Source organism: Sorghum bicolor, chromosome 2 (assembly GCF_000003195.3).
Source record: "Sorghum bicolor cultivar BTx623 chromosome 2, Sorghum_bicolor_NCBIv3, whole genome shotgun sequence".
Lineage (NCBI taxonomy): Eukaryota > Viridiplantae > Streptophyta > Magnoliopsida > Poales > Poaceae > Sorghum > Sorghum bicolor.
Window position 1 is genome coordinate 61,197,085 of NC_012871.2, and position 21,146 is coordinate 61,218,230.

General features: G+C 44.0%; 1 protein-coding gene across 1 annotated transcript; it reads right to left on the minus strand.

The window, feature by feature from the left end:
* On the minus strand, nt 13,277-15,426 carry LOC8062762 (cytochrome P450 76M5). The gene is made up of 2 exons (XM_002462425.2): nt 14,397-15,426; nt 13,277-14,218 (listed from the first exon to the last, which is right to left on the minus strand). Exons 1-2 carry the CDS (start codon nt 15,297-15,299, stop codon nt 13,598-13,600), a joined length of 1,524 nt encoding a protein of 507 aa, XP_002462470.1. The 5' UTR covers nt 15,300-15,426; the 3' UTR covers nt 13,277-13,597.

Below are 21,146 nucleotides of genomic sequence, written 5' to 3' on the forward strand. Positions count from 1 at the left end.
TTTTAAAGGGTCTAATTGGTTGGGCTCCAAAAAATATCCAGCTAAAATTAGGGCATGTCAAAAATTTGTGCCAAAACCTAGGCAATAATAGCCCGTTCGCTTATCTAAAAAGGCATGGCTGAAAGTAGTTTGCTGATTTGTTGTGAGAGAAAAACACCGCTGAATAGGTGGTAGATTCAGCACATAAGTTCAAACGAACAGCGGCATAGCAATTGACTAGGTGGCAAACCGTGAATAGGCAAGAAATCTTGTATTCGCCGACGATTTGCCTAGAAGCTTTTGCACACCAAATTTTTGGAGTCAAACCAAATGACCGCCTAAGTTTTGGGATTACCCTATTTTTGGTTGGGCGGATTAGGCAAAAATAGTCAAAATTTATTTCTTTCATTCATCCCTCACACTCTCCCCATCATCCATCCATTACTCAATCCTCTTCCATCCCTTTGTCCATCGTCCATCACTTTCTCCTCACTCTGTTCCGCCTGTCTCTTATCTCGTTCATCACTCTCGAGTTTCTCTCTTTGAGTTTGGAGTGCTTTTGAGTCGGTGTGGATACCTGAGATAGTATTTGTCACACTTTATTTGTATCTAATATTAAAGAAGTAGATTTTTATTCTTCCATTTGTCATACGTTCTCCCGCCATCCATCCTTCAATCATTCATCTCCCATCTCACGATCCACTATCAAGGGTTTCCATGTGTAACCTGGCTTTGCTATTTTGTGACCAAAAACCCACCTCACCCACCTTGGCACCATCTCTCTAATATCATTTGCCCTTGCTCTTTAAAAACCTTGTCTCACAAAACAATAGTCTACAGGAGCTACTTCTATTTTTTCCAATTACACGGTATAACATATAGACACTCAATACGTACACCCTACTACCCCTGTGAGCATTTTCAACGACTAATCCAGCAAATCTCCTAGATTGGCGAAGTTATCACATACGTTTCGCTATCGCTGGGAACATCATGTACCAAGGGACAACGTTGACAAATACTAGAATATCTACTCCTACTACTTTGTAGCACAACAAAAAAGACCAAAGATATACTTCTCCGGTGCCAGAGTACAAAGGGATAAGCACATGTCTTGGTTCCACGAACAGCACTCACATTCGTGCGAGGAGTAGTAGTATTTGACAAGGCTATAATATCAGCATGTTCAGTTGTTCACCATGTGATCGATTTCACGCGACAGTGCTGCCGAATCCGAATGGATTGTGGACTTGGTCGCGACACTTCCGAGTGCCACTCGATCGGGACAAGAGAATAATAGAAGCGGCTTCTATCGCGGACCGGTGTGTGAACACAGCAAATATTCGTCCACAAAATGCGTAACCTTCACGTATTTCTGCTCCGTTTGCTTCATACTTATTCCACTAATTTTCTAGAAAAGTTTTTCCTGTTATATTCAATGATGGCGTACGTGCAAATTCCTGAACTTTTCCCCATTTATATTCCCGACGATCCTTCCTCGCGAGGACAAATAATATTCATCTCGTTGACAAACAATATATGTACTATCTCCAAAAAAACCGTCATGCATTGCGAGTCGCAAAGACGACCATCCGTTCGGTTTCGTCCAGAAGCAAAGAATCCTCGTGCATGTGTGTGCTCGTTTTTTTATTGGTCTGGAGGACGTACTCACATTATCAGAATCCCAGATTCTTCTTTTCACGACGGTGGTCTAAACGGATGGTTTTTCTTCAGTGTAATTAAATAAATTAAATGAAAAAATAAAAAACGAAATTATCTATTTACTTCGTTAAGTTACTGTAGACAAAAATCACGAGTATTCATTTAAAATGTCATCCTATATCCTTAAAAAATAAAGATATGTGATGCCCTCGTCGCGTTGACAAACAGTTTCCAACTAAGGGCTTGTTTAGATCAAAAACTTTTTGAATTTTGACACTGTAACACTTTCGTTTTTATTTCACAAACATTGTCCAGTCATGGAGTAACTAGGCTTAAAAGATTCGTCTTGCGATTTACAGACAAACTGTGTAATTAGTTTTTATTTTATCTATATTTAATACTTCATGCATATACCGTAAGATTCGATGTGATGGAGAATCTTATATAGGTTTTTGGGTGCATCTATAAACAAGGCCTAACTGATCCAAGTTGCACGGAGCAAGCGCATCTACAGTGAGCCGGTGCGCTGCGGTGACGTACGCTCCGATGGGGACGCTACGAGGCTCGATCGATCGGATCAGGGATCACCCTGCCGTGACTTTTTCTCCTTCGCGCAGCTCGTATTCCAGTAAAGCCAGACCGGCTGTTGCAGCTGGATGAAAATGTATTTGATACGGACGGATTTTTTTATATCATATTTGTTTTTATATTTTTGATCGGATTCGTATTTGAATATGGATAATATCAATCATGTCAGATAAAATATAATTAGATGTCGACATCATAAATATACAATTTAAGTATTCGGATACGAATACAATATCGGATGTTAAATATCCAGACTCGAATACAGACATATCTGAATCTCTCTAAACGAATTCGGTCTTAAATACGGTTGCAGCTAGCGGGCAGCCTTTGCGTGACTGATGCGCATGCAACAAATGAGAGATGGTGCGCCTCCATGCACGGAAGAAGGCCATGTCAAAATTTTCCAATATTTCTCGTTACATTAAACTTTTAGACATATAAAAAAATATTAAATATATATAAAAATAAAAACTAATTATAAAGTTTATATATAATTTATTAGACAAAACTTTTAAATTTTATTAGTTCATGGTTAAATAAAAATTATTAAATACAAATGAAATGTTATAGTAGTTAAAATAAAAAAAAAATCGTAAATTAAACAAGGCCGGACCGATAGGAGCACGGACGCACGGTGGACAAGAGTGGCTCTTGAGGCCTTGGCCTTGGCAGCCAGGATGGGGACCTGCGTGGCTGCGTACGTCCGCGATCGCGGTATGAGCAGCGCTAACGGAGTCTGAAGCAGCATTTAGGCGTTGTTTTAGTTTCAAAAAAAAAATTAAATTTTTAAAATTTTTCGTTATATCAAATCTTACGACACATATATAAAGCATTAAATTTATATAAAACTAATAACTAATTGCACAATTTGTCTATAATTTATGAGATAAATCTTTTGAGGCTAGTTAGTCTATAATTAGACAATATTTAGAGCATCTCCAAGAGATTATTCAAATCATTTTCTAAAGATAAATTTGGCTATTGTTGACGGAAAACGTCTCAAACAGACTTTGTAAATAACTCTTCAAATTTAGCATCTCTCCATCCCACCTTATTCGCTCTGTACTTGGATAGTCTACCTCACTAGCCATCCTTTACAGAGTCTGTTGGAGTACTCTAATATGTTTTTGTCAAATCTAAGAGAGTAGCTAAATCGGTAAATTTAGGCCTTGTTTAGACGTGAAAAATTTTTGGATTCCGCTATTGTAGCACTTTCATTTGTTTGTGACAAATATTTTTTAATTATAGATTAACTAGGATCAAAAGATTTGTCTTACGATTTACAGGCAAACTGTGTAATTAGTTTTTGTTTTCGTCTATATTTAATACTCCATACATGTGCCGAAAGATTTGATGTGACGGGAAATTTTGAAATTTTTTTGGTTTTCAGGGTGAACTAAACAAGGCCTTAGCTAGTCTTTTTGGCTGGTCTCTTGGAGATGCTCTTATCAAATTCAAACTAAAGTGTTACAGTGCTCATTTTATCAAAAATTTTGGAACTAAACAAGCAGTAACCAATAGACTTTGTATATTCTTCATAAATGCTAGCAATAGCAATTTTGGTGCTACCCTCCAACAGCTTCTGTAAATGGTCATTGATATATAGTCATTGTCTATTCTAGGTTTTTCGCTAGCCAAATATAGAAGACGAGAATGACTCTTTAGAGTGCGCATGAGATTTAGCAAAACTGTTGGAAAAGTAAAAAAATATAGAAAGCGATTTTTATACAAATGACTCTCCAAATGATGATTTAGAGAGTGAGATTTAGAAAGGCTCTTGGAGATGTTGTGCGTTCATGCATGTACAACCTTGTTTATTTACAATTTTTTTTGTAAAATAGACATGGTAGTATTTTGTTTATATTTGATAAATATTGTCTAATTATAGTCTAACTAGACTTAAATATTCGTCTCACAAATTATATATAAACTATACAATTAATTATTATTTTTATGTATATTTAATATTCTACACATGCGCAGTAAGAATACGAAAAATCTGAATTTTTTATAAAATTTTTTTAGAACAAATGCGATACTGGTACTGGCTCAGGCTGATCTGACATTGCATGTACCAGGTAGTACGTGCAAGACGTTTGCCGATGGCCACGCCAAGCACCGCTGTGCCAGTACGTAGGAGTAATGGTGGATGTAAAAGCATGGAGTGTGCAATCTGCGACTCTCGATATCATAACTGACCACTGACATATTTGATCCGCGCTCAGTGCCGTCCGTTGCGGCGAAGTTATGGCGGCAAAGGTCAATGCTACCCCGCGCACGGTGACGCGAAGATCTTCTGGTTCTTCCTGGCAGAATCTACTGGACTACTGTAGAGGAGTAGAGGTTAATACTCCATACAGTAGCCATGAGCCCATGCCGTTGTTTGCATCACCGTGGCGCCTGATCAGCTTGACGTTCGTGCGCTCTGCTTCATCTTCCGGTTAGGCTTTGTTTAGTTCCGAAAAGTGAAAAGTTTTGCTACTGTAGCACTTTCGTTTATTTGTAACAAATATTATCCAATCATAAACTAACTAGAATCAAAAGATTTGTCTCGTGATTTACAGCTAAACTGTGTAATTAGTTTTTGTTTTCGTCTATATTTAATGTTTCATGCACGTGCCACAAGATTCGATGTGATGGAGAATCTTGAAAACTTTTTGGTTTTCAGGGTGAACTAAACAAAGCCTTAGCCGTAATTCTGTTGCGAAGAAGTAGCTTTCACATAGCGTCGTCCATGCCATCATTAAAGATGGCAACGGGTACAGATTACCCGCATACCCATGGGGGGGATGCGTAAAAACCCGGTAGGGTGAGGGTACGGGTACAACTTTGTGCCTGCAAGTGTGGGTGCGAGTTTATAGTTGAACCCAACGGATAAAAACTTATGGGCATAAAAAACTTGTATCTGTGTCCGCAAACCTACTTCAACCTTATGATACGTAGGTCCCTTCTTATACTGTATATAAAGAAAGCAACATAGTTTTATAATTTTCTCCCTCATATCTATTTATGTATAAGAGAACCATTTTTATGTTGGTATAATGCTAGATAGTTTTGATTTTTATACTTAAACTCATTTTTATAATCTATGCATGTATTATTAATTTATTATTATGTAGGTTCACGGGTACGTCCGTGGGTATTTTGTGCCCGCGGATACGGACGTGGGTGTAGACTTCTACCCGTGGCGGGTTACAGGTGCGGGTTTGGAATTCAACCCGCGAGTGCGGGTCTATATATCTCGCACCCGCGGGTAATATGCCCGTTGCCATCTATAGTCACCATGTGTGTAGTTACGTCTTGTTTAGTTGCGAATTTTTTTTAGATTTCGTTACTGTAGCACTTTCGTTTTTATTTGACAAATATTATCCAATCATAGAGTAACTAGGCTTAAAAGATTCGTCTAGCGATTTACAGATAAATTATGCAATTGGTTTTTTATTTTTATCTATATTTAATACTCCGTGCATGTGTCGTAAGATTCGATGTGACGGGGAATCTTGAAAAGTTTTTTTGTTTTTGGTGGGAACTAAACAAGGCCTTAGGCCCTGTTTGGCTTTGTTTAGCTGAGGAGATAAAAAGTTTTTGCATATGATAGCACTTTCGTTTTTATTTGGCAACTATTGTCCAACCATAGACTAACTAGGTCTAAAAGATTCGTCTCGTAAATTAGAAACAAACTGTGGAATTAGTTATTTTTTTATCAATATTTAATGTTCGTGCCGCAATATTTAATGTGACTAGGAATCTTGAAAAGTTTTTAAGTTTTGGGTGAACTAAACAAGACCTTAGGCCAGTCTCAGTGGAGAGTTTCGTGGTGTTGTTTCCAAGACTGCCATGTTATGTGAAATGAAATGAAACTTGGATGAAACACCCACTCTCAATGGAGAGTTTTATTTTATAGTTTCATGGGCATTTAATTACAAGACTCATAGAGAGTTGGTAATCGTGGCAAGAGAGTTTCATCTAGATGAAACTCATTTCTTATCTCTCTTCTTAAATACACAGCCATGTCATCAAAAAAATCCTATGTGGCAACCTATTTAATGTAAATGAAACTCATATGAAACTCCCATTGAGACTGACTTTAGTAGCAATGTTTTTTGTAAAATGAATACTGTAATATTTTCGTTTATATTTGATAAGTATTGTCCAACCATAAACAAACTAGGCTCAAAAGATTCGTCTGCAAATTATAGGTAAAGTGTGCAGTTAATTTTTTATCTATATTTAATGCTCCATGTGCCACAAGATTCGATGTGACAAGAAATCTTGAAAAAATTTACTAAATTTTTAGAAAGTAAACAAGACCTATAGCACCATGGAGAGTATATACTCCCCCTATAGAATTTTAAAGTCGTTTTGAATATTAATAACTTTTAAATTGTTGAGTTTGTAAATATAAAAATTATATGAATATATTTATTTTAAAAAATACTTATATATATATATATATTATTTTTTTAAAATATTTTTATAAAAATAAAAAATTAAAGAGATCTTGTCGCTGTTCTAAACAAATTCTAAATCCAATCGAGTATGTCAGCTGTAAGGAGCCTGCATGTTCATCGGACCAGGGTCGAGTCTCACAGCAGAAAACGCGGACGGGCCCGGGCCCGGGCCCAAGACGGAGCGCAATCAGAACCCGGCAGAAGAAACAACGCAAGCCCACCCCTCTGAGCCCCTATGCGACACGTACTTTCTCCTTGCCCATGTGAAACCGCCCAGCCCAGGGACGCCGGGGTCCCCTCCCCACACCCCGAACGATGGAGCTCTTCATCAATCATCCCTGCGCGGGCCCACAGGTCGGCGTCGGGCCGACAGCGCCCCAGGCGCAATCATTAGTACGGTCGCGCTTGACGGCTCCCTCCGGTCCCCTCCTGCCGGGCCCCGCAATTATTTGCCCGTGATTGCCCCCCCGGCTCCACCACCGCCCGCCGCGTGCTCAGTGCTCCCGCCTGTGGCCTACTGCTACTGGCCTCTGGCGGTCTGGCCTCCTCCTCCTCCTTTGCCGCCGGGTCCGGGGCGCCAGGGCCAGCCGCTCACCCAGCCAGGAGGGTCTCTCGTCTCTCCCCTGCCCTGTCTCAGGCCAGCGTGCGTGTGGTCCCTGTTTCTTGCTGCGCTGTGCGCTCATGTCGTGGATCCATGGTTTCGCGAGCGGAGCGCCGGCCAACGCCGGGCACTGCTTCTGCTTGGACCTGGCCCGCCGAGCATCGCAGCCGCAGCAGCGCACGCACGGGCCCCGGCCGACCGGGTCGCGCGCGGCCAAGGCGCATGGCGCCGCTGCAGTGCATGTGCATGCCTGCCACTTCCAGTGCGACTGCGCGACGACGGACTGACGGAGGGCAACGGCATGCCCTGCCCTGAGCCCTGAGGGAGAATTATTGGGAGCGGAGCGAGCGGATTTGGGATAGGAAAACGACGTGTGCGCCCTCTTGTCTTGTCTTGTCTTGTGGTTCCTCGTGTGAGCCTTGTTGCCGGACGTTTCTGCTTGTCTTGGCCGCATCGGATGCGTCGTTTGTCACCTGCAGCACAGGGCACACAGAACCAGAGCTCGGTCGGTCGTGCCACTGTTGCTTCGCCAATGCCTTGTGATGCAAACAACGGCATGGGCTCATGGCTCAGGCACGTGACTGTCACTGTCAGGCAGGTGGGAGTGGGAACCCAGACCGAATTATTAGAGCCTATAAATTTCGATCCATTAGCACTAAAAAAGTTATAACAACAGAATGGAAATTATGACAAGCACGACAATTGACACCCTATCGTAACCCTGCGCGCGCGCGGCTGCTTAATTAGCTTGCTGCGCGTCAGGCAACTTTGACGAATGAAGACGACGGGAGGATGAGCAAAGCTAGCTGTGTGTTCTCTAGCAGGAGCGGATCGAACAGCGCCTGGGGAACTAGTTGCTCTCGTCCACGCATCATTATGGCCCTAATGATGCCGGGATGGACCGGAGGGGCCGCGAAAAGCCTGGCGATGCGGATCTATGGCCGGACGCGGAGGCATGCAACGGGACGACGACGCGAAAGCCCAAGGCTGTTGCGGCCGGCCATGATGCAATCATGACTATTGTTTAGTTCACCACATGAAAACTTTATACTCATCTTATCAAATCTTTAAACACATACATAAATCATGAAATATACATAAAAATAAAAATTAATTATATAGTTTGGTTTAAAAACGCGAGATGAATTTTTTAAGCCTAATTAGTAAATGATTGAATATTAATTATTAAATAAAACAAAAATACTATAATGGTGAAATCCAAAATAATTTCAGAACTAAACAAAGTCATATATGGAGTGTTTGGTTCACGTTTTCAACTTGGCCTGGCTAGCCAACTAAGCCAGGGTACCCCAAGCCTGGCTCTCCCAATGCAAGAGGCAGTTGTTTGGTTCACTTGTCTTAGCTAAGCCTGGATTGCTTTGATCATGTTTGGTTGTCTGGTCAGCTTAAATACAGTTACCTCTTCTTTGTTCTGGTAGCTTTACCTCTTTGAGACATTACATCGAACAGTTGGTGAGCGGCCGCTAGAATCTCCACCGCGCTGTGGCAGACGGACTCCCTGGCCATGGCTATCGATGATGTGCCACTGCCACCGCCCGTGACATGGACGAGGAGGACGGATTCACCTTCGTCGCCGTCGACGACTCCATCCCGCGCGTGCAGGATGTCGATGGTGCCTTCCCAGATGCCTGGTGGAGGACGCCTTCCCAGATGCCCGGAAGAGGAGGACGCCGATGGCCACCGTGCGGGTGCCGCTCGGGCGGCTCCTCCTGGAAGAGCCGTGGTGCGACAACGCCGATGTCGAGTGGATCCAGGGTTGAGAAGAGGAGGCGCGCGTCGGCGAGATCCGGGTTGAGCAACGAGGTCTCGCGCGCGGCCGAAGCTCCTCCACCGCGGACGAAGGGGAGAAGAGGAGGCGCGCGTCGGCCGAAGCTCCACCACCCGAAGCTCGCCGCCTGGCTCCGCTTCATGGACTACCTCAACGAGGAGCAGCGGCGGGCCATCACCATGAAGCCGTGGACGGGAGGTGGCGGCGGCGCGGGAGGTGAGACGGTGCGAGAGGACGCGGCGGGAGGAGGCGCGGACGGGAGGTGGCGGCGGTGCGGGAGGTGAGACGGCGCGGGAGGAGGCGGCGGTGCGGGAGGTGAGACGACACGGAAGGTGAGACGAGCGGCCGGAGCGCTAGGCCAAGCCTGGCTCTGCTACATAGTACAGTTACAGTACCATTTAACAAGAAATACACCATGGGCGTCATGACAGCAAACATACAATGACAAACGAATGATTGCAAAAGTCAAAGCCGAGGATTGGGTGGAGGGCGAGCGTGCAGCTGGACCATCATCTGCATCTCACCAGCAGCAGGGCTAGGAAAAGGGAAAGGGATCGAGGTCTAGCTAGACCCAGAACACATCAAAGCTAGCTAAGCTCCGCATGCATGCTGGGCTGGGCCATGGGCCCTGATTAGCAGTGAGTTTCTGAGCTTTGACTAGAGAGGTAAAGCTCCCGGACGTGTTTTTAGGCGAGTCTTAATGAAATTTTATTAAAATTTTATATACTAATGTGACACCATATTAATGAAGAGAGAAATGATAAAAATTTTATAAAAATAAAGAAAGTTTCATAAAAATAATTTTTTTCTACACTATTTTTAAAATTTAGATATGTTAAAAACTATCATAAAATCCTCGTTGAGGATAGTCTTTACAACTACAAGCAAGCAAGTGGAGCAGGAGTGCAGGCAGGAGCACCACCGCGCGGCCGGGCCTTTTTCGTTTGAGGTGTCCAAAGATTTGGCGTGGGCCGGGGCGTCGTGCGTGCCTTATCAAAGCTCAGAGCAGCATCATTCCATGGGTCAGCTCGGTAACGTTGCTCTGTGCTAGTACGTGTTTCCCCGGGCTGGCCGCCTGGGCTAGTACCAGGCTATAGCAAGAGCAGCTAGCCTGTTGCAATCTAGCTTACGTCCCTCCAATAAGTCACCTTTTTGGATTTCCCATCGGAGAAGGCTTTATCTGGGCACGCAAAAGGCCCGTCGCCTTTGCATCTACCTAACGCCCATGATGACGACTTTGTTATATACGGAAGATCGATCGCGCATCCGGAGTAATGTCCACATGCTTAGCGAGTAATCATGCGAGAAATCATGGTGATTGTGCTAGCACCGCACTTTGTGAACTTCGGCCACATACATATACAAGTAATCATCATGCGAGAATCGTGTTGGATCTTGCCTAAATACCGCCTCAAATAATCTTGGCAAAATACCAGTGTGAAAACAATATGTGAAACCTATCATGTAACACGCTACGACAGATAGGCCAGTGAAACATTTTGTACATGGCTAATAGTTTACTGGCTAATTTTTAGCCGATCCAAACATGTCCTAGGTTACATGGCGTTTTTTATGTACACGTATAAATGGGCATTTGAAATAATTGGAATTTACCGGTTTCCAAAGCCCATGACAGCAGCCGGGACATTCTTATTATATAAAGAGAAATAGAAGTCGTTACATAATTAGGAGTGCCCATGCTTTGGCCGCCTTGGGTTATGTATGCGTTGAACTTGAAGGGGGAGAACTGATCACAAGCTCTATCCCTGAAGACGTCCATGTAATCGTTTCTGACGATTTGTCAGACAAGTAATGGAATTGCCAAGGAAAAAAAAGAATTGTAGTCCCAGCAACAGTGAAGTAACTACAAAACAAATCTCCAGATTGTTAAACCCTACAACTTCATGTTTTGAAATGAACATCGTTTTGTTGTTCCTACTTTTGAGTTCCTCCCATGTTCCGCCAGGTGGCCTAGCTTACAGAAAAGGCCCAAAGGGGGCCCTTTTAACATACGTCAACATTGGAAGACTAGAAGGGCCCAAAATAATCGGCTCGGCATCTTGAGCACAAGGGCTGGGCTTGAACAAAAATAAGAGTTTATCTCAGAATCAGCCCATGTGCTTTTGGTAGATTGCTTATTGACGATTTCACTTTTTTTTTTCACTTCGAAAAAAAATGCGTCCGCATAAACGCCACAGAATTTATAATCCCTCGGAGAAACTCAGCATTCCAGCGAGCAGGGCCGGCTCTATAATTTTAAGAGCTTTTGGGCAAGTGAGAAGATAAAAGGCTCAGTCAACTAAATTTTTTGATTAAAAGTCTATCTGAATCAATTGGAATTTTTAATATCAAAATTACTTTATATAGTATGGATAATAAAAATTACTTTGTAATATATGTATAGTTCATAAAACATAATAATACTTTATTCTCCTTGTTTTTTCTTTTCTTTTCTTTTTTGAGTATCGGACAAATGCTTAGGCAACATCTAACATATTTAGATAAATATATTAAATTATAAATTTATAATTCTAGGCCCTAGCACTATACAAGCATAGCGCATGCACACAACAAAAAAGAAAAAAAGAAAAAAATTAATCAATCAAGGCTGTGATGACGTGTGTGTTTGTTGTCCACTGCCGCTATATAGAATAGGGCTAGAAGGAAGAGTTATCTACGTCTTTGATTGATTTGTCTTGGACCTTCAAATACTTATTATGCCAAATAGAAAATTATATGTACTAATTAGCTATATGGTCTTGGGCCTCCAAACTTTATGGGCTCCCGGTGGTCGCATTACCTGCCCCTCCGTTAGAGCCGGCTCTGCCAGCAAGGATTAGACCACTAGGATGGCAGACATTATTTCATTGGAGATCGATCAAATTGTGATAGAAGTAGCAGCTTGCAATCTTGGTTCTCCAGCCCTGCTCTTTTGATCGTTCGCAGCAGCCAGAGCCACAGCCACAATAAAATCTAACAAGCACAAGTAGAAGCCTGCGCGCACAACCACGCTGCACACATGTAATTAAGCCGAGACATGGACTCGGTGCGCGTCGCCGGGCGGGACGCCACCGGCACCGGCACCGGCACCGGCACGGCCCTTGAGCTCGGCGTCACCATGTTGAGCGACGTGACGAACCGTCCCTGACCGTCCACGTCGGCCGGCTGTAATACGGCTTGCTCGATCGGTGCTCAGTCGACCTCCTGATCAACTCGATCAACGCCTCAACTCCTTGCTCGTGGTCGCGGTGCAGGACTGGAGGTACCACCCGCGCTCCGCTTGGCCGATGATCTGCTGCCATGCAAGCGGGCATAACCTAATATGACTTTGACAGGGCATGGAAATTCGAATCTTTGCATGCCTACAAGCATAAGTACGTGCACGCACGACGAAATTTTACTCGCTATCAGCTTAGCTTTTACTACTTTTTTTTTTATCACAGCTTAGGTTTTATATACTTGGTGCATGAGATTGCGCATGGCATGCTGATAGGTGAAATTTTTGGATTTTGCGAATTTATATATGGATATACATGGATCAAGGAGCTATGCCTCAAGCAAGGGAGATAAGAATCTTCTCACAATTTTTTTTTGGCTCCTACTACAGAACTAGTTCGAACAAAAACATGTCAATAGCGGTCAAGATTCAGAAGTGCAAAATAGAAACGCCAACACATAAAACAAGATTTTACATTTTGACCCAACCGATTCGACATGATAAACGCTACCAACGCATAAGTATTTCTAATTCACAGAATAAAACCCAGCCTTGTTTGGATGCATATATATTTACCACATTCCACATGTTTTGAAGTGGTTAAGGTGGAAGTTAGCTTAGAGACCTATTTTATAATGTGGATTGAGATGTATATATATATGTGCATCCAAGCAAACCCTTAGACAAGGATAAAATCTCATGCCATTCTCTTTTTAAAAAGGAACACCATAAGATCAATTAATGTGATTTCCTATGATCGGAATTTTCAAATTTCGTGAATTTTGGTAATTTTGAATGTGACTAGTATAAACATCTAAACAAAAATTTAAAACTCTAGTTGAAAGTGCCTCGCATCTATTACTGTCCTTTTCACTTGAGTTTATCTGTCGAATCTATCAGCTATTTAATAGTAGTTTTTCTTGCAACAAATCAATAAATAGTAATTTTAGTCATGATTTTTCATGTCAAGGTTGAGGTGGATGTTTGGATTTTAGAGAACATGCTATGCACGTATTTTATTAAGAGGAGGGTAGACGACCCTCAAAAGCATAGTATACAGACAAAGAAAATAGACCTGCACGTGAAGTGCCTAGGAAGAAAAAAAAAAACAAAAGGACGAGAGAGGAGAACAAAAGGACAAGGGAGGAGAAGGAAAGAAAAAACAAAACTGAGCTGCCACACCACATCCGGCTCAAACCACACTCGAAATGGATAGTTGGATAAAGAATCTATCTATAACTATTAAGGATACTATATTCTCAGAATTTTTAGAGGATTTAAAGAGGGCCTAAACAAGCCGTTGCAGTGCATCACCGTTGCGACGGCACCGGCACGGCCTTGAGCGGCGTGACCATGTTGAGCGACGTTCCAAACCGGTCCCTGACGTCCACGTCGCCCGGCTGCATCCCCTCGGGCAGCCTCCACTCGAACGCGTGGAGCATGGATGCCAGGAGCAGCGTCACCACCCGCGTGGCCATCGGCGTGCCGGGGCACGACCTCCGGCCGGCCCCGAACGGCATGAACTCGAGCCGGTCCTTCCCACGGAACTCCGCGTCGCTCGCGCCCACGAACCGCTCCGGCACGAACGCCTCGGGCTCCGCCCACGTCGCCCGGTCGCGCATGATCGCCCACAGGTTTATGATCACCTTGGTGCCGGCGGGCACCTCGAATCCGCCCACCTCCGCGCCGCCGGCCATGGCCAGGTGCGGCATCAGCATCGGGCTCGGCGGGTGGAGCCGCATGCTCTCCATCACCACGGCGCGGAGATAGGGCAGCCTGCCGACGTCCGACTCGTCCGGGTGAGGCTTCGAGCCCAGCGCCTCCCGCAGCTCCGCCCGGACCTTGGCCATCACGGCCGGGTGCCGGAGCAGCTCCGCCATCGTCCACTCCACCGTGATCGCGTTCGTGTCCGTTCCAGCGGCAAACAGATCCTGCACGAGCCAAATTTGCGGTCTTTGATAAATCCACACAAGACAAGATTGCGTTCTTTGACAAATCCACAACCACAAGACTGCGAGAAAGGTGAGTGCCAAATTTGCGGACCATATATATTTTGGACGGTTCGGGAGAGATGGATATGTCAACACGATGAAATGGACAGAAACGTACCAAAAGAAAAGACTTGATGGTTTGCAGGCTGAGTTGACCCATCGAGTGAAGCTGAAGCAACACGTCCAAGAAATCATCATCAATCTTTTCACCACCGCCGCCGCGCGCTTCGATGCGGCGGGCGATGATCGGATCGAAGAAGTCGTAGAACCTCGCCACGAACTCAGCGGAGCGGCGGCGGCGGCCCTGCAGGTCGAGCCTGGCGAGCACGGGGAAGAGGTCCGAGAGGTTGGGCTTGGTGACCTCCTCGACGGTGTCCCTCACCAGCATCTCCAGCTCCTGCGCTTGGTCGGAGCTGAGGTCGGCCACCACGTCCTCGGAGAAGAGCGCGCGGGAGACGAGGTTGAGCACGCACGAGAACACGGCGCGGCCCACGTCCACGGGGGTCTCGCCGGCGTGGCGGCCCAGGCAGGCGACCAGCTGCCTCACCCCTTCCTCCCGCGCGGCGCGCGTGGCGTCCAGCGCGCGCGCCGAGAAGAGGTGGTTGGTGCACACGGCGCGGAGCCGCTTCCACAGCGGGCTGGTGGGCGGGAGCCAGATGACGGAGTGCTCGTGGTTCCCCAGCGCGCGCCCGGCGTCGCTCACCGACCGCGCCGCCAGCACGTGGTCGTACCTCTGCAGCACGTCGCGCGCCGCCGCGGCGGAGGTGACCACGATGGCGTCGGTGGTGCCCAGCCTCAGGGACATCACCGGGCCGTGCGTCGCGGCGAGCCTGGCGAGGGCGTGGTGCGGCTCGCCACGGAGCTCCAGGATGTTGCCGACGAGCGGCAGAGGCGCCGGGCCCGGCGGTGCGCGCCGCCGCGCCTTGCCGGAGCTCGTCTTGGTTGAAGCGAAGAAGAGCTTGTAGAGGAGGCAGGAGGCGAGCGAGATGTAGAGGAACCATAGCAGGGTTGAAGCGTCCATTTTTTTTTTTCTTGTGTAGATACAAGATGGGGATGAGTGAAGTCCTCGAGTGTGCACGGTCCTATATAGTGGCACAATCACCAGATCGTTGAAATGGTATAATTTGTGCTCATTTTTTTTAGAGAATAAATAAATTTGGCAGGCTGAACTAATAAGGCCTGCAGAAAGTCTCTTGTCAAAAATGAGTTTTCAAAGATAGGAGTACGTTTCAAAGTTTTTCTTCAAAAAGCCTCCGCCGCACGTTCGATCGTCGGGTTTCCAGAGGATAGCCAGCAGTAGCAGCGGGCCTGCCGCCTGCACCAGCACCGCGCCACCGACCACCCAGCACCGGCGGGCGCAAGCAGCGGGCCTGCCGCCTGCACCTGTGGCCAGCGCGTGCGCCTGCACCCTGCAGCAGCCGCCAGCCAGCGAGTGCGTCCATGGACGAGACCTTGGCATAGCAGTATAGCACTAGCAGCAGCCTGTGGTGACAAGCTGTGCCGGGCCCATGGACGAGACCTCCGACGTGAGGCGCGTGGACAGAGCCAGCGGTACTTGCTGCAGCGGTGCCGCCAGGGTCGGAGCCGGGAGTTTGCAGCTTGCCACATTAAAAAAAAAAATTCAAAACAAATAATAATAGCTGAAGAGATGACTTTTGCTAATTTGATCCGGGAGTATATCTCTGATGTGCTGGGAGTGAGAACTGGTTTGGATTTTGAATCTGTGGCTAGGTTTTGGCTAGCTGACAAAAGACATAAGATTCTTAACTTAGTCTCTTCTGCAGTTTTATGGTCTATGTGGAAGTTTAGAAATGAGATGTGTTTTCAGGGTAGCAAGTGGATGGGGGTGAAAGATTTGCTGTTCAAAATTGCCAGGATGCTCATAAGATGGATACCCTTGATGCAACTAGAGCTGGGAGCGCGGATCCAAGAGATGAGTGTTCAGCTCGAGGTAAAAGTTTTATCTCCGCCTCAACTGACGTGGTGCAGCCAGGAGAACTCGTTATCAGGGGTTGGCACAATTGGATGTTCTGCTTTTAAATTCCAGCGCTGCAGTTCCAAGTCGGCAATTTACTGAAGAGGTTGATGGAGCTAATAATCAAACAGTGTTAGCCGGTAGAAATGCTTTAAGCAATTAAGTGATGTCACCGTTGAACTGATTGTTTTGTAAGGCGGGCGCGCCGAAAACGCTAAACCTAGATGATGTTTTTTTCGCTTTTGGAATGCAAAAGCAGGGGAAACATCCTTTTCTAAAAAAATAATAGCTAAAGTACAAGTTGTAAACCTCTAATAATTAAGGAATATTACAAAATAGTAAAAGACTACTTACATATGATCCCCTTGTCGGAAGAGATTGATGATATCCTCGTCTTTCACTTAACTTACGAATTCCCTCTCAATAGATGTAACCTAGTAAGTGTTCAAATATTCATCACCCATTTTGTTTCTCTGCTTGTTTTCACATAATTCATTGTGGAAAATACTCTTTCAACATTAGTAGTGACTATGAAAAGAATTAGCACCAAGCTTGTAAACAATATAATATTGTTCATATTTTTTGTGTCCACAACCTTAACTGAAAGTTCACGTAAGTTCTTTAAAATTTTAAAATCTTTCATCTCTATGAACATGAAAAATGTACATAGTAAGCTGCCATAGAAGTTTTGATAATTCATCACCTTGTAAAATCCTAAGGATAAAATTTGGTAGCAAGTGTAACCAACTTGGCATGATCATAAGCAACAAATAAATCGAGTGGACTAAATGCTGCCATGCAAGAAAGTATATGCTCCACTGCAGCCTTAAGTGCCATAGGCCCATAGCACTAGATATCTTTGACATGGGCAATACCAAGAAACGTGACAACTCCTCGTCCTTCTTTTACAGCATAACGCAAGAAAACAACTAGTTATTCATGCTGATACACATCAGCAGCCTCCTCAACAAGTATTGCAAAATGTTGATCATCAAGTTTTTCAATGACTAGCGAACTATATATTGTAGACCAGCTATTTAGCAGATTTTTTCTATTCATGTTATTCACTGTGGCAAAATCATTAATGTAACTGGTCCAGTAGCTGCTAATCACGGCGACTGTTGGGGGCTTCAAGTAGACATAGCCTCTAAGGGCACTCACAATGCAGACTCTATCATAGAGTCTAAAGTTATTTATTACCTCGAACAATGTGGACTTAGAGTCTAAATAAGACTTGAAGTCTTATTTTTTCTACCTCTTTCTTCAATAAATATGCTGCCACATCAGCAAAATACTATAAATATTATGTAATTAATTGTTTTGGACTCTGTGATAGAGTCTTGCATTTTAAGTGCCCTAATCACTGCGACTATGCGACCTGTGAAGCGACCTGAAAAGAAAATCCACTAGCAATGGCCAATGGGTAGCTGAGAAACGATATATATTTATCAAAAAAAATACCGTCTGTTTCTCTTCTAACTAAACACGGTGCGTGACCACGGCCACGCCGGCGGCCGTATAAAACGGCTGTGCCCACGCCGCGCAGGAGGTGGATTAGTTGGGAAGCTGATGACTTGGCAACCATCCCTAGATCTCCGTGAGCTGCAAGCATTGCATCACGCTCCAATCTTTGATGTCTTGGCGGATCAGATCTCGTGATGCACCACCATGCACACAAGGTGACGCAGGCCAACGAGTGAGATTGCGGCTAAATAAATCACCGGCGGCGGGCGGCGTCATCAAAATAGAACACCGCCACCGAGCTACTCGGCGGCGACTACGCGCCGTTGCCATAGTTCACAAACCACGAGGAGCCTAAAAGATTTGTCCAGGCACACCGGTCGCCGGCCGGCCGCGCGTGGGATAGGGACTGAAAATCCGCCGACGACTGCTTCTGGATTCTGGATAGGGAGCTTGACAAATCAAGATGAACCACCTGTCAGCTAAGATTGACTTTCTTTTTGATGTTTTTTTGTCTGTTGCATCTGCTAAGTGACTCCGACGTGTCGTGCGTGTGTGCACTATTCTGAAGTAGAGTTCTACACAATTCTTAGAGCTAACCCTTGATCCACAAATTTTCTATAGGAGAACCGATGTAATTATGGCCTGTTTTAGTTTCCAAAATCAAGGTTCTCGTCACATCCAATCTTTAAACGTATGCATGGAGCATTACTAAATACGGACGAAAACAAAAATTAATTGCACAATTTATTTGTAATTTATGAAATGAATCTTTTGAGCCTAGTTAGTCCGTGATTAGAAAATAATTGTCAAATACAAATAAAAATGTTATAGTAGCCAAAGCTAAAAAATTCTACGAACTAAACAACGCCTAAGTTTTTAGGACTGCTCCCGCTCCATATTTTTCAGCTCTGCTTCATGTTTTTTAGTCAAACGATTTTAGCTTCACGCATTCTATTCGAGAAAAAAGGGTGAACTTGTTAGAGCACGTGCTCCACAAACTTTAGGATTTTATGGAGCTGCTTCACGGTAGAGTTTGTGGAGCAGAGTTTACGAAGCAGTCCCAAACACCCCCTAAGTGTGTTTGACAATGGCTCCACGAATTTTCGGAAACTGATTTGGTGAAACTAAACATACCAGACTTGGCGCTGTTTGGATGCAAAATATTGAAGTGTTTGAGAAATACTATGTTTTATAAAATACTTTGCTTTTTTAAAAGCTACTGTGTGTTTGGATGCAACAAATATTGTAGTCTGTAAAACCATGGTTTTGTTAAAACTGTATTCTTTTTGGAGTTTAAAAAACTCCACTTATGATCTCTTTTTTCTAAACCACAGTTTTGTATCTCTTTGACCTATTAAAACCACTTATCATCCAAACATGCCCCTTGGAGTGTTGGTTTTTTAGATTGTAGTAGTTCAAAGCCGACCTTAACCATCCAATGCTATGGGCTTGTTTTAGCTTTTTACCGTCTTCTCAGTTACTCCCTGTCCCTGAAACAATACAATTTCTAGACTGAAAATTTATCTCACAATAAATTAAATTCTAGACCTTCATTGTCCATTAGACCCATTTATTTTATTGGAGTTTATAACAGTCAATGTACCCATTTATTTGTCCTAGACACCACTTGATGTATTATTGAAACTCTCAACCGAGACTTGCCTTAGAGCAAGTATAGTAATTGACTGTAGGTGAGTGAGTGCTTATGCGAAGGAAAGAGAAAGGGAGGGAGGAGGGAAGCGGGTCGTATATTTATAGTTTTATTATGCACAAGAACCAGGAAACTACGTGAGAGAAGAAAGTGAAATACATAGTAATAAAGAGCTAACTACTATATAAATGAGCTGAAAGAAGGACAAAAAAATTCCATAAAGCCAGCAACATGCTGGACTAAACTTTGCTCTTAGGCCATCCTCAGTGGGGGTTTCATGACCTAATTTCCAACACATCCATATTTTAAAAACAGTGTAAAAGAGTTTCAACCCCATGAAACTCTCTCTACATCCCATAAACTCTAATCATCTATCTATTTATTTATATAGTGCCACATCAACATATTTAATATCCATAAAACTTTAATAAAACCTCATTGAGACTGACCTTAGAGCTAAGTAGTCTCAGTCGGATATTAGTCATCCGGATGCTATGTTTAGGTAACTGATATAGGGATTTCGGTAGTTGATTTTGGGCCTTGTTTAGTTCACCCAAAAACTAAAAACTTTTCAAGATTCCCTATTACATCGAATCTTGCGGCACATGCATGGAGCATTAAGACCGTGTTTAGTTCTTGAAGAGAAAAATTTCGTGACACTGTAACATTTTTCATTTATCTGTGGTAATTATTGTCCAACCATGGACTAACTAGGCTCAAAAAATTCGTCTCGTAAAGTTCGACCAAATTGTGCAATTAGTTTTTATTTTCGTCTATATTTAATACTTTATACATGTGTCTAAAGATTCGATGTGATAAGAAATCTTGAAAAATTTTGGGTTTTAAGGTGGAAGTAAACAAAGCCTAAATATAGACGAAAACAAAAAACTAACTCTACAGTTTGTTTGTAAATCATGAGATGAATCTTTTGAGTCTAGTTTAGTATTAAAATCAAAAAATTTCGAAACTAAACAAGGCCTTAGGGCCTGTTTAGATTTGAATTTTTTTGGTCCAAAGAGAAATTTTTTTGTGGAATTGGGGCCTGGGAACAAAACGAGGCCAAAAAATTTTGAGGCAAATATTTTAGGCTGCAACTGTGCACGTACTCCCATGGAAGCCCACCAATGACAACTGCAAATGCATGCAGCCCAAGTTGTGTCAGAAAAAAATTTGCCAAACTAAACACCTAAAATTTTTCGCGTGTTCTGACCATAAATTTTTTTACCACTTTGACCAAAAAATTTCAAATCTAAACAGGGCCTTAGGCCTTGTTTAGTTCACCCCGAAAACCAAAAAGTTTTCAAGATTCCCCGTCACATCGAATCTTGTGGCACATGCATGAAACATTAAATATAGACGAAAACAAAAACTAATTACACAGTTTAGCTGTAAATCACGAGACGAATTTTTTAATCCTAGTTAGTCCATGATTGGATAATATTTGTCACAAATAAACGAAAGTGTTATAGTACCGAAAACTTTTCACTTTTCGAACTAATCAAGGCCTTAGTTGACGAGGGCATGGGGCATCGCTTTTGACAGCGGGTTGAGCAGCATGAGGCCATGGGCTGGATGCCAGTACCTAGGGAAGCAGCTCGGTAACTGTCTCCGAAACGTGGTGGCGCGCGGCCCATAAGTGCTACTGGGCCCCGTGGCTCCCACCCACAGCCCACACCCCGCCACACAACATGGGCCAGGGCCCAAAGCCATGTCCGTCCCTGTTCACACGCGCGGTCCGGTCACGGGCTATCTCCTCTACCTCTGCCTCCGCTTCCTCC

Excerpts from the sequence above, each read along its gene's own strand:
- LOC8062762 (XM_002462425.2), bottom strand. The coding sequence starts at position 15,299 with ATGGACGCTTCAACCCTGCTATGGTTCCTCTACATCTCGCTCGCCTCC. Across the intron at positions 14,219-14,396 it reads CCATCAAGTCTTTTCTTTTG|GATCTGTTTGCCGCTGGAAC; the intron begins GTACGTTTCTGT and ends TGGCTCGTGCAG.